The 17,070-nt window shown below is 31.6% G+C and overlaps 1 protein-coding gene across 12 annotated transcripts; it reads left to right on the top strand.

Moving 5' to 3' along the window:
- Window positions 1–1,528: 1,528 nt before the first annotated feature.
- LOC143249038 (cytosolic endo-beta-N-acetylglucosaminidase-like) lies at window positions 1,529–14,580 on the top strand. 12 transcript variants are annotated; one of them, XR_013027389.1, is made up of 7 exons: window positions 1,906–2,177; window positions 3,441–3,481; window positions 4,993–5,060; window positions 7,824–7,955; window positions 10,069–10,243; window positions 11,642–11,832; window positions 14,431–14,580. XR_013027389.1 is itself a non-coding variant. In XM_076498227.1 (6 exons), exons 4-6 carry the CDS (start codon window positions 7,844–7,846, stop codon window positions 13,238–13,240), a joined length of 291 nt encoding a protein of 96 aa, XP_076354342.1. In that variant the 5' UTR covers window positions 1,906–2,177; window positions 3,441–3,481; window positions 4,993–5,060; window positions 7,824–7,843; the 3' UTR covers window positions 13,241–13,578. The 12 variants fall into 12 exon arrangements, 1 of the variants encoding a protein (XP_076354342.1); XR_013027390.1 differs by lacking the exon at window positions 14,431–14,580 and adding an exon at window positions 13,237–13,574; XR_013027398.1 differs by lacking the exons at window positions 1,906–2,177; window positions 11,642–11,832 and adding an exon at window positions 1,529–1,899.
- The last annotated feature ends 2,490 nt before the right edge of the window (window positions 14,581–17,070 follow it).

Genomic DNA, 17,070 nt, shown 5'->3' with positions numbered 1-17,070 from the left:
AAAATGTAAATACATTTTAGATCGGGCCCGGCATAGCCATGTGGATGAGGCACTACACTCGTAATTCGAGGGTTTGTTTGTTTGTTTTGCAATTTCGCACAAAGCTTTTCGAGGGCTATCTGTGCTAGCCGTCCATAATTTAGCAGTGTAAGACTAGAGGGAAGACAGCTAGTCATCACTACCCACCGCCACCACTTGGGATACTCTTTAACAACAAATAGTGGGATTGACCGTAACATTATAACGCCCCCCACAGCTGAAAGGGCGAGCATGTTTAGCGCGACGGGGATGCGAACCCGCGACCCTCAGATTACGAGTCGCACCCCTTAACACGCTTGGCCATGCCGGGCCGTAATTCGAGGGTGCTGTGTTTTCATCCCCATTATATCATACATGCTCACCCTTTCAGCCGCGTAGGCGTTATAATATGACGGTCAATCCTACTATTCGTTGGTAAAAGAAAAGCCCAAGAGTTGGCGGCAGTGGATAGTGATGACTTCCTTCCCTCTAGTCTTACACTGCTAAATTAGGGACGGCTAGCGCAGATAGCCCACGTATAGCTTTGCGCGAAATTCAAACACAAACATTTTAGATCATAATAAACATATAATAATACATTTAAGTCATTGTTGTTGTTAATTAACCATAAGCTACACAATGGGCTATCTGTGCTCTGCCCCCGGGTATCAAACTCCGGTTTTTAGCGTGGGTGGTGATGACTAGCTAGCCTCCCTTTAGTCTTACACGACTAAATTAGGGACGGCTAGGGCAGATAGCCCTCGTGTAGCTTTGCAAGAAATTCAAAAGAAACAAACAAACTATATATATTCATTATTGAACCATATCATGATGTTTAAGAAAAAAATTGATACAGAATTACATTGGTTATCGTATCATCTTGGTTAATTCACTGTTCAATTGTTTCCTTACAGGCATGCGCTCGCGCTTCTACTGTAAGGAAATGGGTGAAATCAAATCTTAATATTTATATTTTTACGGTGTTTTTTTCTGTCTCTATATCCGATTCATATTTCTTCCCTATTCCTTCCATATTTTCTTTTCTTTTTTCGTTTTCCTCTCGTTATTTCCCTCCTTTCCTTTTCTTCTGCATCTTCCTCCAAGAGAGCATGGTTTTCTCTGAAATGGGAGACTAAATGATCCCCCCAACTCATACCTCCCTGGGCGATGTGGTCTATCAGCTGAATTAATAGGTTAATTATTAACGCTTGCTATTAAGTCGCTTTTTTAAAATTCACTGAACATACTGTATCTTTTTGAAAATCGCAATAAGCCTACAGTTTTCCAACAGAAATCACATATGGCATCAATCGCATTCAATAAAGTTCATTTCAGTTTTGCTAGAATTAACTCTAATGTTTCTTTTAAAAATATAATCCTGTTGTATGTCTATCACACATGTAAAAGCACAACAATTGTTTTGTTTTATTTGAGCTTCACACAGAGCTACACGAGAGCTTTCAGTCATGGGTGCGTTGTCTGTGTCCATCAAGCCCATACTTCTATCTAGCGAAACCACAGCCAAGGGAACGGGCTTGGAGAAATCAGCGGGGTAAAAAGAGTTGGTAAAAGAGTAGCCTAAAATTTGGCGGTGATGACTAGTTGCCTTCCTCTGGTCTTTCACTGTTAAATTACGGATGACTAGCTTTAAGCGAAATTTAAAAACTAATATGTTCGGTGTGACGGGATTTAAACTTGCGACTCTCATATTGCGAGGCAAATGCCCAAATTACCTCACCACGACGAGCCGGAAAGGCTCAGCTAAAGATATAGGAAAACACGTGTATACGTGATTTATATTACCCAGTTTGGCTTAAAATAATATTAAATGTTTTAAATTTGTAATGGGTGACTGCTGGATTGTGTTGCTTGTTTTAATAGGTTAAGTGTGCGTTTAATATTTACAACGTATAAACGGTAATTTTATGGGTAATATAATTTTATATTAATAAATGTCGCTGGATGATCTATAGGCTGTATCAGTGTATTTGATGACGGTTGAGTGGTAGCAGGGCTGTTACTAATAGTGTTGGAGTGGATGTGGATGGGTGTGTTTAATAATTAAGGCTCCTTGTGTGATGAGTTTTATAAGTTTTTAAACTAACTTGTACAACTACTGCACAATACATCGCCGATAGGAACAACCGATTTCCAATCATGTGAGTGTGAGATGTTAATTTTAATTGTTGAAATCAGTTTTTATTCTACGACTATTATTAGACATTATGGGTACACGTCTTATATGTTGTTATTTTTAAGATATTATTAACTAGATATTGGAATAGGTGTGAATTTTGGGAACTTAGGTTTGATACCAATAAAAAAAATCGCATCAGTGTTGGTTGTAGAAAGATCAGTTAAACTTTATTGGGGTGTACAATTTGTAGAGTATATGGATGATTGTGATAAACTGAGAAACCAAAACGTTCTTATTAAAAAAGAAATGCACTAAAACTGGATTTTTGTTACTAATGTTTTGCCTTTTATGTTTCTATATTTCTTATTTATATTATTATAATTATGTAATCTGTTAATAAAGTTTGCTTATGACATTAATCTGGGCCAAGTGTGAATGAGTAGTTAGGAATATATTATGGATCTGGCAGTCCATTGTTGTTCTTGTTCTATTTCCACTTAAAAAGAAAAGAAAATCACATTCAGTAGTTTGGAGCAGTGGGTGCATTATTAAAGGGTGATGGATCATTGTCAAAATTCTCCATTCAGTCAAACAAGTCAGCAATGAGTGCTGTTGACTAGATGCCAGCTGTCAAGTCTTTTAGTTCAAACTCAGGGACAGCTTTTGTAGGTTTCCATTAAAAAGCTTTTAGTGAACACTAGAAAGAAAAAAAAGAAAAGGCAAAACTCTTTAGAATTTGATCATATGTAAGATGTTTTGGTACTATGGAATGATTGTATCAATTTGTGAGTTGGAGAAATAGTTGGCAAATAGCTGTTAACCTAGTGTGCTTATGAAACAACTTTTTACAGAGTGCAATTAAAGATGGTATGTGTTTGATATCAATTAGCTATTGATTTTGCCCTATATTGCTGACTTAGCAACAGTTTGTGATAGAGAACAGAAAATATTGGTTACGTGTATAGGGATATAAAAAAATCTAGGGTATGCATATGCATTTCAGAAGTTCTAAATGCAATATACAATAGACAAAAGTATTTTGTCTCACATAAATACAACCTTATGTTATGATTAATTGTGTGCACATTTGTGCAAGTGGTATAACAGTTATGCATGACCTTCAGCTCAAATTTTAGTTCTACGTGTGTGTTAAAACATTTTTTCCTACAGCTTAGAATGGTCTTGTATTAAATTATAAATGCTAATTTTTGTGTAACAGGTTTTATCTTTTTTTTAATCTATGCTGTACATTACATTGTGCAATAATATAAATTGTCTGATATAGTGCTGCAAGTTATCAAAGGAAGTCTATCTAACAGAGTTCAGGTAATTATACTGATTAAAGAGGAACTTTCATAGTGATAAGTAAATATCATACAAACTACTAAGCCAGTGCTCTGTTATTAGTAGTAAAACTTATAAATAATATTAATATTTATTTATAGATAGTGATAAGAAGTCAAAAGAAGTAAATTCAAGATTCATATGATTACTTAAGTTGAAATAAGTTAAGATCCCAACTCACTTTAAGATGAAGTGATCAACATTAAGTTTATGATATTTAATATGGGATCTGATAGGGATAAAAAATTCTGATTCTTTGTGCTATATTTTTAAAGATGATATGATGTGCAACACATAAGATAAGCTAAATAACTTGTATGGTTGGGGGTTGGAAAGTGCTTAATTAGATTGTAGGTTATGTTGTTTCTTTTGGTGTATTAAAGGACCTAGTCCTGTGACCCTGGTTCTTTCTTATTTAAATTGTGTTGATGAAACCATAATTAGTAAATTAGATAAGTTTTGTGATGATGACAATATGGAATTTGTAAATTTGATAAATATTTGCAAATGACTGTCAATTATAAATATAAGGTAATGCATTTTGGTTTCAGTAATTTAGATCACTCATTCAATAGTATGACTGAAGAAAAAGATTGTTCCTTGGTAGTGAATAAGTTACTAAAGCCATTAAACAAATGTTAGTAGTAATACAAATAGAATTTTATGTTGTAATTATAGACAGCTTGTTTACAATTGAAAAAATGTAATTAACTCTACACAAAGTACAAGTGAGGCCTTGTTTTGGATAATACTGTTTACAGGGTTCAGAGGAAGGTTACTGGAATGATTTCAGTGATGGAATGGGTATCTTACAGGTAGAGGTTAATTCCATGGAATTAAATATCATCAAGAGTAGTTTAGGACTAGACTTTATGAAAATTTCAGAGGGGATAAAGGAAATCCTGAAATACAAAAAAAATTTATCTTAGGTTTTGGTTTTCTTAGGGGTGGAGGGATAGGAACATCTAAAGTAAATATTGCTTGTTATATGTAATATTATGTTATATTGAAAATTGGAAGGTACAACTAAGGTTTTTGCCCACTTCCTTTTCTGAAACTGTTTCAAAATTTTAAAACTTGACAATTCCTGATGTCCAGTAATTATTAATTCCATCAAACTAAATTCTGTGTTTTGAGTAAGATGCATAAGGCAAGATTTGTAGTGTTTAATCCATCTTTATTTTATGGTATAATATTTCATAAAGTGTTTTTTTGTTTAGAATTTCTGTTATCAGACTACACAAGTATTTTCTCAGAAAATAAGTAACACTAACTGGCCTTTAAGTTTCAGATTGTATTACCCCTTTTCGAAGAGGAGTAACAATAGTAACTACCCAGTACTCAGACGCCTGACCAAAGTTTATTGACTAATTAAAAATAAAAAAGGGGAGGGTTGCATATTTTATTTTTAACCTCATTTAAATAATAAAAAGTGATATTACATTTAGTTCTGGCTTTAGTTATGTGATTAATAAATATTCCTTTATCCAAAGAACTATTTCATTCTTTGCTGAGCAGTCAATATAGAAATCTGTGTCATTTGGTGTTCCTTTATTGCAGTGTAAGTAAATGTTGAACTAATATTCTTTAAGATTTATTTTAATTCGTGCTGCTAGGGGAGATGTCAACAACATGTACATGTGAATTTATAAGTGATATACAGTTATAGCAATATAATTGTATCTTTCACCTTGAATAAATCTTTTTATGTGTATTTGATATGTAAATAATACCTTCAGTAATATTTGTGGATCTGATGTTTCTAAAATATTCAAAATGTTTTTTTCCATTTTGAATTTTGAAGGACCCATAAAGGGTAATATAACAGCCAAGATGTGTTTAGGTACTTCATGATTGTTTATCCTCTTAAATTATTCATTCATTATTTTCTTAATCAGTTTTACAAGGAAACAATTCTTCTTAAGAAATCTTTTTACGTTACTCCGTTCTAAGATGAATGACAAAATCAGTGCTTGTTCACTTGAAGGCTGTGTGAATCAACACAAATTGGTTTTGGAAACAGAAGAATAAAACTACTGCAACTGAAATATAAATATGAAATAATTGTTTTATAGTGGCATGATATTAATAATGTTTTTTCTCTGTTAAAAGCCTGTAAAAGTAAAAGATAATGTAGATTCTGCATTTTCTTCAAAAGTATATTTCAAATTTTGATGTCTCATTCAAATACAATAACAGTTTTTGTCTGTGACATTTGTTTTTGAAAAATACAAATGCATCAACTAAATATCTTTTTATAAAGAACTGGCTTGAAATCAAGACCTCATTGTATGATGTTGTATCTGCAGCTATTTCTTGACAGCATAGGAAGACAGAGTTAACTTAAAACCCATTGGTGTGACATCAAGTTGGTCATAAATTTTGTTTGAAAAAGAGAATGTGAATCATTTTGTTCTAAAATTAGGCCTTTAGTTACAGTTTACAGCATCATAGTTTTCAAATTAAGTTAGTACGTAGATCAATTACTTCTTGTAATAGGATATTAGAGAATAATAATTCATTACCTGGCACTGTATACCAATTCAATGAAAATTAGATTTGAGGTATTTACACATATCAAAACTAAATTTTTACTGTGTTCATTGGTGATTTCACAAACTCCAACAGAACATTTTTTTCAGTTTAATTAAATGTGTCATATTAAATACAGTAGGTTTGTAAATTTTAGGTAATTCATTAAATATTCCCCATTGTGAACTTACTAGTTTGATATTATGTTAAATTTGTACTCTCTCTCTTCATCTACTTGTTTTTCTTTCTTACTCAGCTTCTTTTTTCATTCTTACTTCTTCCATTCTTTTAGGAGCTTGTATATTTTATGACTGGTTATTGTCACTTGTAATAAAAGTTCAGAGTTCTATACAATTAAAGTAACTTTATCAGTTTCATGTAAAGACAGACCAGTGATTAAAAAAAATGGTATAATTGATTCTTGAACATTAGCTTAACAGTAATAGTGTTGACATTAGGCTATTGATAATTTAGTATTGTATTTATTTTTAGATTGTAAGTGATAAATACAACAGCTATGGCTAGTGATGCTTTTGATAATGTGATACATTGCAAGAGAGAGACATATGAAGACTGTGAGTGACTGTGTGAAGGGTTATGAGGCAGCTTTTACAAATGACCTGGGGCTGGCTGGAGAGAATTTACTCTCTTTGGTGTAATAGGTGCCATAAGTGGGCTTTTCGAAAACTTGGGACTTGCATGTAGATTTAAGGAAGCAAGTATTGAAGATTTAGAAATTGCTTGTAGAATTTGTAGGCTGGAGAAGAATATGGAGACTATTATAATTAAAATAGAGGCAGTAGATAGAGAATTAATTGTAGACTGTGGGAAATAGCAATGGGATTTCAAGAGGAGCTTAAGGTTTTACATATAAGGAATGCATAATCTAACCAAGTTAAGGAAGTAAGAAAGTCTTCAGACAGGTTGATAAAGGTACTTAAAGATAAAGGTTGTAAAATAACTTTGTTAGGGGTATTGCCCAGAATTAACTGTGGGAATGCAGTTGTAAGTAGGTCACAAGTGCTAAATGCTAGGCTTAGATTAGTATCTAAGGATGAGCATATTGGTTGGTTGGATTTGTGAGATCAGTTCAGTGGAAGAAACAAGTTTTTTTGAATGGATGGTTTACTTTGAGTATAAGATGGGATTGGGTTGTTTGTTTTGCTATTAACTCAGTTGTAAGGGAAATTTTATACTATGACTAAACAGTAGTGAGGGCAAGGAAAAACTAAATGCAGAAAAAGAATTGGAGGCAGAGAAAAGTTTAGCAGAGGAAATTAGTATAGCATATAGTTATAACATCAGGCTTAACAGTCATTATTGTAATGCTGGAAGTTCAAGAAATGAAATAGGTTACTTTAGATCACTGGTAGAAATAGAGGATTTGAATATAATAGGAATTACCAACACATGGTTAAACATAGATTATTGGATGCTACATATTTCTTTGCAATACAGGGTTAGATGTTGTTTAATAGGGATAAGGTACTAATTGTAGGTGATTTATATTTCAGGCACATTGATTGGGAATTCTAGGTGTAACTATGAGGGAGAAAGGTTTTTGGAAATTGTTCAGGATGTTTTTTTTGTGGTTTTTTTTTTCACCAAACAATAAAGGAAACTACTAGAAACAATGCTATTTTGAATCATGCTATTGTTAAATTCAAATGTAGAAACAAACAAGAGGGTGAAAGTTGGAGAAAATAGAGTGGAAGTGATCATTGTTCTGTTAGGTTAAATGTTTTGCTGTATATGGAGGTAAGGAATAATGATATTTCATATTCTTTGACAGATTGTTTAGGCAGAGTATTCATGATTAAACTTTGCAAATGGACAGCAACTGCCAGTTGTGGAGACACAGACACAAGTGTAGAGGACAACGTTTCAAAAGTCTTCTATCTTTCGTCTTCAAGTCAGTGTGTGTGTGTAGGTGTTGTCAGTCTTTCATAGTGTCCTGGTGGATTGTGGATAGCATGTTATGATTGGTTGGAATATCATTGTTTCTGATTGGAGAAAAGATTACCTGTGGATTCAACCAATTGAAGCCACAGGTTACTCACCTCTAATTCAGAATCTCTCTTTGGTAAAGGTTTAATAGTGTTAATTTTAAGTGATTTTTTGATTTTTCTAGTCTACCAGAATTTCTCTGTGTCGATTATTCTAGTTTTCTCCCAGTTTATTCTGTGTTTAGCTGATGTAGTGTGCTCTGCAATGGCTGAATTTCGTGTTTCCATGAGTCTTGTACTATCTTTATGTTCTTTTATTCTTGTTGCAAGTTTTCTTTCCATTTCTCAAATGTACATATAGTTGCAGGAACACGGATTTTCATAGATGACATTTTTGAGATTCTCTTTGGTAGATTGCTGTTTGTTTTTTACCAGAATGGACCTTAAGATATTGTAGAATTTTCACCAGACTTCCATGTTGAATATTTTTTGGTTGTGTGTTTTAGTTTTTCACTGAAATGATGTAGGTATGGTAGATAAATGGTGGTAGTAGTGATAACTTTCTGATCTTTTCTTTCTGTTGTGACCGTTAAGGAGTTTTTGATGAAGGAGGAGGTGTAACAAATAGCAACCTACCAAAGAGAAACTCAGAAACATCATTTGTGAAATTTTGTTTCTTTTCTCCTGTCCATTTCCTCAGTATGTTTCTGCTGTTTTCATGATCTTCTTTTATTTCTTGTATGGGCTGTTTATTGCTATCTTGCTCAGAGTGTTCCTTACTGTTGAATCTGCTACTGTCTGTTTTTAATGTGGTACATTTCCCCTTGAAACTTGTCTCCTTCCACTTTAACTGGATGGGTTTGCAAGCTCATCTATTTTACATATTCTTTGAGCGAGTCTGACTATATACTGTTTTGGGTTTCCTGCCACCAAATCTGGTGTGTCACAGCTGCCGCTGTTCCTTCTATTTTGTTGCCAGCATTTGGAGATCTTACCAGCTGGTATGTAAACTACAATAAACACATTCATCTTCTATTACTTACATTATTGGCTAGTTTCTTGTGCCTCTGGTTTTTGATTGTTCAATCACCATTATCCAGTGTACTCAAAAAACATTTTGATAAGTTTGCCTGTCATGTTCTTCAGTTATCTCTTGTCATTCATTCTTTGCATTGGCACTTCCATATGTGCACCATTATTTTTGTACACATTCCAACACAGTGCAAGATCATCAACACATGCATGTACACACACATGAACAAGAGGAGTCAAGTTTCAGTGAAGATCTATACTATAATTTCATTATGTTTGGTGTCATTGGAACCCACCAAGTAACCATCATTGCCTCCCAGAGAACACTTACCCAAAATTTGCACCCAATGAGGGAGAAAAGAAAGAGTTAATCCTGTGTGACCCAGTTTGTTGTCTATTGTTGATATTGACTTTTCATCAAGATTAACCCTCAATGTAAATTCCTGTACATGGTGAGGAGACTTCCCAGGGAAGGGTCTGTTCTTTCAGTTTACCTCCTCTAGAATCTAAACATCACCACACATGGCAAACTTGTGTAGAAAAAGAAACTTAAACTTGTTTTCTATAAAGCATAGAAGAATTAGTGTTAATTTGATATAAATGTTTAAAAGATGTTACAGATTTAGATAATGATTTTATAGACTGCATGTTTGCATTATGAAATATAACAAGTTTGCAAATGTGAACTTGCATGTTGAGGATAATACTGTAGTTTTAAGCATTGGAAGCCCAAAAGAGAATTTACTTTTTGTTGAATAGTTACTTTAAGATTGTAATTTGTGCCTACTCTAAATTTGTTTTAACTTTTGGTTTTAAGAAATTGTTTAAAACAAGAAAATGGCTAGATAATAAAGCAGAAATTACTTGTAATATCCTCACTTATTATGTATTTATGCATTTTATATTAACTGGAGTGTTCCCAACTTGTTAGCCATAATGTTTTAAACTAGTAACCAAAGAGTTAAGGTATGTTATAAATAACCTCTTCATAATAATCTTAAGACCATTAGGAGATGCTTACTTAACTTGTATGATTTATTGATTTTGTGTTTTATCCAGTGATCATGGAATGTGCCCCAATTAAAACACTTAGTGAAGTATTGAAATGGAAGGAATCACCACAGTTATTGTCTTCAAAGTCAGTAACGTTAAGAAAGAGGGTAAAATATCAAACTTCATGTATTCCTCGTACTCTTGTGTGTCATGATATGCAAGGTGGTTATTTGGATGACAGGTGAGACAGAATGACTTTTATCAGTACTAGACAATTTCTTTTAAACATACATAGTATATATTTGTTATTTCTTATTAGTTTGTAAATGGTGTAGTTTTTAGTTTATGATAAATAAAAAAAGTGGGTTGTTTTTGAAACTGATAGGTTGGGAGATTGCATCCACTATTGTTTATTATATATATATTTTTCATACCTTCTTGTATGGTGTTTAGTTGAGCTGTCTCTAGTTTTTTTTAATGCTTGAAGCCAACTCTCACCTTGTTAGAGTTAACTGTATCATTTATCTTGCAGTGAGACAAAATGGTTGACACTGAATGGCAATGAGATTTTAGTCATAGTAGGTATCAGGAGTGCACATCTCATCATAATAGTTGATATGATACATGTATAGATGTTGATGGTGCAATATTCCAAGTAAATTTATTATGCTGAGACTAATGAGTACCACTATTTTTTTAGTGTTATTTTAAGGTATGGCAAAGTGCGTGTTTTTGTCTGTGTTAGATAGGTTGGAGAAAAGCTGTTAAAATAATATTTCATTTAGTGCTATTGCATATTTAAACCTTTTTTATTAGTTTTATTTCAAGAGATTTTGTAACCTGTAGGATTTTTTTTAAGCATCACGATTTGTATGGAATTTGTCAGAACTGAATGCTAGGAATTCAGTTTACTGTATTTAATGATGTTCAACCTATGATATATATTTTGAACATTAATGATTGAAAAAGAACATGTAACTAAATTTATCATAAATGTATGCAAAAACTGTACATTTATAAACTTAATGCAAATATTTGTAAATTATACATATTTTAACAAAGAGAAAGACCAGTTTAATTCATAAATCATCTTGGAGAAGATGGTTTTAGTTATGTTTTTTTTTCTTTGTGTGAAAAATATAGATAAACAACTGTTATAATTGATGTGAAATGTGTTTAGGTAGACTGGTTAATTTGGTAACCACTTTCCTTACCTTGTTTAGGTTAGCTCTTTCTGACATTCTTCTATTAATTTTAAAATAAATGGGGAAATACTTTGCTCAAAACAAATAAGGGATAATCAGATTTTCTGTATTCTTTTTTATGAAGAAACAGTACCATTATTCATTAATGTCACTGACACCCGTGGATTAATTTTTGAGAAAAACCAGTGTTGTCTGGTGCTGTATTTTAACATGAACATTTCGATGGTAAAGTGAAGGAAATATTGTATCTTCTCACTTAGCAGTTTGAACAAAAAACAGAGCAAGTAAAAATGTGAAGACTTCAGTGAAAGTCTTTAGATATTTAAGAGATGTGAAAGAAATATGTTTTCCAAACACTGGTCTAAGACAACTAACCATAGAAAGATGACTTCAAGTTTGACAAGACAAGGTTCAAAATTGGTGGACTTTTTCAGACCACTATTACAGTTGGCTAGAGAATTGGACAAGGTAGTGCAATGCTGAAAAGCTCTAAAAGGCACCTGCTATTTGGCAGCATGAGTTAAACACAACTAGTGGACCTAAGCTTCCCAACGAAATCAACAGACAAAAGTAGCAGCTGAATGACAAGTCTATCATGCAAAAGCTCGGAAACAGGCTTTGCAAGGTAGGCCTTTATGTGAATTGACAAAAAATGTATATAGTCTGTAAAACACCACTACAAAATCACATGTTTTTATTTTATAATTTCTATTCATACTGCAGGATGACGTGAGATGTAAAGAGTGGTCAGGGCCAAATTCAACCTTACTTTCACAATGGAAATACACGTGTAACAGTAATAGTATACTGATTTACTCAGGAAACATTATTAATTGAAATGCTAACCTTTATTTGTTGTGATATGGCACTATGAATGTCAAACATCACAATGATGCAGAGTTACAACTATTAGTGTTGCCATGTGCAGGTGCAGTTCATTAGAACTTTTTAATAGTGAATGATAACTGCTTAACATCTTCTTAAAAGAAGAGGATATAGCATGAATGCATTGGTCAGCATGCTTATCAGATTGGAATCTGTTTGAAGATAGTGAGGGTTACTGTTTGAAGATTTTTTTTGCAGAATGTGATTCACCTCCAGTTGGTGCTGATAATTCTAAAGCAACCCTGGTATTACCTCAGCAACTCATTGATCTATTACTTGCATTTATGTCCAAGGTGTTTATACCGTACTGTATATTTTCTAATCAGTTAATGGGCTGCAAGATCTGTAGTTTTACTTATCATAGACATAATAAAAAACTGATTACCTTTTATTTGCTCTTTGTAGTTATATATTTAATAAATGAAAGTAGCATAGTTAGTAGAGTAGTGTGTGTACCCATCAAACTAGGATAAGTGATATTGTGTCTACACTTGTATATATGCATTGAATTCAAAAGTGTGGCTTGCCATTAGTAAAACTGTGTGATGTTGAATAAATTAATTTGTGGCTGTTTTGGTTCAACCAAGTTGCTCTGTTGTGAACATGAAACATCTTGCCTATTTATTTTTTTTAATTTAAAAATGCCTTTTTATTAGTTGGTCTATTAGTAGTTTAATAGTTACAAGAGTGGAACTTATTTCAGTACTAGTACTATATGAGTTACAACATGCTGATAAATATGCCAATGCTTTGAGACAATTTTAAGATGCACGTTTTTCAGAAGTGATACAAAGAAATGCTTTCTTTTACTGCATAAAAAACAGTTTTGTATTTCATCATTTATAATTTTGACTTGTCTTATGTTCACTGAGCTTTATACATTAAAATTAATTTTATTAAAAACATCTAAAGTTTATCATTTTATAAATATTTTTCCATCAACTTCTTGTACATAAAATGTAGAAATTAGTTGAAGTAAATGTTCTTGCTGATGAAGTGGGGATTAAACAACAAAATTTCATCCCACATAATGTACCTATTAAGTTATTGCATTAAAACAAGTACTTCTATTATAACTAAATTTGTAGGCAGATTGTCAGTTTTCTTATATGCTCAAGAATCTACAAATTGTCTTTCACTGTAGTTAAAAAGCTGGAAGAAGAACAGAAGAATTGAAGGATTTTAACTTAATTTTCTTGTCATGTGTAACAGTTCATGAAGTTTTAGGCTCTAAATATTGATTCTGATAATTAAAATAAAATTATTTAACTTGCTTTCTCATATTTTTTATGCTACACATTTATATGGGTAAAAATTATATCATTTAAATGTGTTAAATAAGCATTTTTTGAATTAATTTTGGTTTTAGTCTATGTATAGTGACAATGTCATTTGCACAGTAATATGTCCATTTTAGCAAAAATGGTAAAACACTTCTCTACATGAAGCTACCCTACACTTTTATGGTAGCATTATGGAAATTTAAAAATTTCTTCACTGTTTGATGTATCACTAATTTAAAAAGTCTAATTTACAGAAAGTACCTATAAAAAAAAAAAAGAAGAAAAATAAGTAATTTTCTATATATGAAAAATTTTGAAAGAAAAATTCAAACAAAATAGTATAAAGTCAGTCTTACTGTTTTCTGTTAGAAACTGATTTTAACATGGAATAAAATACTAAAGAAAAAGTAATAATGGTTGAATGAAATATTTCCAAAGATTTTAACATGCAAGCTGTAATTTTCCCTCTAATTATTAGCTAATTATGCTTTGTGGTCTTAACAGACAATTGTGAAGTTTTGTTTTTGATTTTAACAATAATGGTCAATTTTTTATTTGAAATTGTGACAGTTTCCCATAATCAGTTTGTCAATCTAAAACTTTCTTCCTTCATGGTGATGAATGTGAAATGTTTCTTTCAACCAGACATTAAAAAGTATGCTTACCAAAGTGTAGTTAGTAAATTTAACTCCTCATAGGCTGTCATCATAAGAGCAAGAATTAACTTTTAAAAACTACTCAAAATGCATTGTTTTAAGTATCCATAAACTCATGTAAATTTATAACATTTGTACCTTTGGGAGAAAACTAATTTTATAAAAGCTCTTATCTTCTGTAATTCACATAAAATTGAATCAAATTGTATAAGGAGAAATGAAGAAAAGTGTTAACTTAATAAATATTTAGAGAATGTGCAAAATGTGTATAGTGAGTTACTCTTCATATATGTCAAACACAATCTTGTGAGAACAAAGAATGGTGAATGCTCTTTTGTATTTGTTACACCTGATATTTGTAAATTATAAAGGAAATGTTACAGACTGTATGTTCAACAGATTTTGTGAAGGATCAGAAAGTGATGACTGCTACAGGTTTTTCCATTGGGCATCCATGAATATATTTGTATACTTCAGTCACCATTTTGTTACAATTCCTCCACTATCATGGATCACTGTTTGTCACAATAATGGAGTTTCTATTCTTGGTAAGTTTAATCAATATTTTTGTACTGATAATATGGAATTATCATAAACTAGTAATATGGAATTAATGTGATATCAGTTTTGTGTTTTATTTCACATTGAAATCACAGGACATTTTCTTAGTTTTAGGCTTCAAAAGGACAAAGTTCTAAATATTGTAACAAAAACAAACTAAATCACTTTTTTCCAAAAAGAAGGCTGTGTACAGTTTCAGGCTATATGAAATTGCAATGTGTAATATAATAAATTAGGGGCTTGTCCAGGATAAATTGTCTTGCAACATTTTGCATACGTATTTATATTTGAAGAAAAAGAAGCCTTTGTATACTTGTCTTAAGTGTCCTTGCAAAAAATTGGGTTTCCCTCAAACCCACTATCTGGCTTGTTATGTGTGTGTCAAAAATAGCTATTTTCTAAACTTTTTTGATCTCCAAAACTCTATAAAGTACAAAAAATTGTTCACCCATGCTTCTTTTCTTTCCTATTACTTTTCTATTTTCTAATATTCTTAAGTGATATTAATTTTTTTATTTACTGCAAACAATATGTATTGTTATACCTTTGTACTCATTATTCTTTCCAATAATATACATCTACTTTATTCTTTTTGTTAACTGATGATTCTTCTGTAGAAGTCTGTAGTTACAACAACAACATGCACAGGAAAGAAAGCCACATTTCAAAATTATAGACCTACATGTAGAACTGAAAAATAATAGATAAATTCTTAAAGCATTGAAAGATTAACAGAAGATACATAACACTAAAATGGTTCCAAATCTTCATGTATAATTTTGTGTATGTATATATAATTTGCTAATTATTCTTCAGATTTACAAGTTATGCAATAACTTAAGTGTAAGGTTTCAAGATATTTGTTTCTGTCTGCTCAGGATTATTAAAAGACTGTATTGTTTTTTGTTTTTTTTCCAAGATCATTATCACTTAAATATGGCATACTTTGAGGTTTGCTACATTGTATGTTCTTTAACAACGTTTATTTTCTCAGTACTTCATGACATTCAATTAATAAAGATTTTTTTGTGTTACTGATCTGATTTGTATTCATGGTTTTACTTTGGTCATTAATTTTCATTTTATTTATCTGTTTCTTTTACTTCAATAACTTTAATAAAATCTATTTTGAAAACATACCAATGTGGAGTCTGCTATTATTGTATATCTTCAAAGGTTGGATGTGTGGTAATTTTTATCACAGGTTCAGGAGCACTACACGTTCTTGAATCATAATTAGTCATTCAGTTTACATCTTCACCACTATTATCTACTTAATCTGTAGTGTTTCCAACTCCAGCAGTTTATTAGGAATAGGAACTTTGTTCTTGGGTTATCTGTGTTTCAGTTTATCTTAGGTAGGGAGAGAATCATACTAATTCTTCAGAGTTTTTATTCCTGTCAGTTGTTGGACCTATGCAAACAGGATATTGGTTTCCAGTCATCAACCTTCCCATTTATATCAAAACAGATTTTTCAAGGTTCACAAATTACTCATTCTTCAATCTATATATGTATATTTTTTCATTATAGCGATTATAGTTATTGAAGTTGTTGGTAGTTAGATCCTATCTTCATTTTGCCATAGTGGTGTTTTTCCCCACTATTGGTATTTGTGGTGCACATGGGTTACATATTGCAGTTGCAGGTATTGTTTTGTTTTTTTTCTCTTTAGACTCATTGTAGCTTTGCTTGGGTTCTGTTATATTGTACTTGTTTTTTTAATTGTTATTGCTGGCACTATCTCAACAAGTGTCAGACCATCATATCTTGATTCTACTTTTAGAAACAACCAAGGTAGGCTTCACTTTTGGGACTAATATCTATACTTGTTCCAGTTCAATATACCATCAATCTGACTATCGTTTTGTTTTTAATTTTAGTTTAGAAGTTAACTAAATATTTGTATCAAATTTATAATATTTGTCAACAAGATTGATACACATTTTTTTTTCTTAACACATTTTAATATACAAAAAATAACAATACAATTTATAATAAGTTATTACAAATTATTATTGATGTAAAAAACTTTACAAACTCACAAATACAATTCAGCCTTTTGTCTGGTCTAGAATTGAATACTTTATCAATGGTCCAGCTCTGCAAATTAAAAATTACTTTTATTTTGATTAAAAGGTACACTTCACTTAACAGGAATGCTAGTTAGCTCCATTCTTCATATGTTAGTTTTTCTACTGATGTTATATGATGGCTTTATATAAATACTAATGTCTAAAGTTAATTCTTTGAAGATAAGTAGTTCACAGCATTCAAAATCTGTGAACTTTCTTGCTCAGATATTTATAGTTTCAGAATTAATAAGCATTAATTACAATTATAGCTTCCAGGGCACATAGTATACTGACTGTAGATGACCAAAAATATTCTATTACTGTTTTTCTTGGCATTGATTTATAATTTTTAGGTGAGATATTCAAAAATTTACTTGGCAACAATACTGGTAATTACTGGTAT

Source organism: Tachypleus tridentatus, chromosome 4 (genome assembly GCF_004210375.1).
Source record: "Tachypleus tridentatus isolate NWPU-2018 chromosome 4, ASM421037v1, whole genome shotgun sequence".
Lineage (NCBI taxonomy): Eukaryota > Metazoa > Arthropoda > Merostomata > Xiphosura > Limulidae > Tachypleus > Tachypleus tridentatus.
This window is presented reverse-complemented; position numbering and strand designations above follow the sequence as displayed.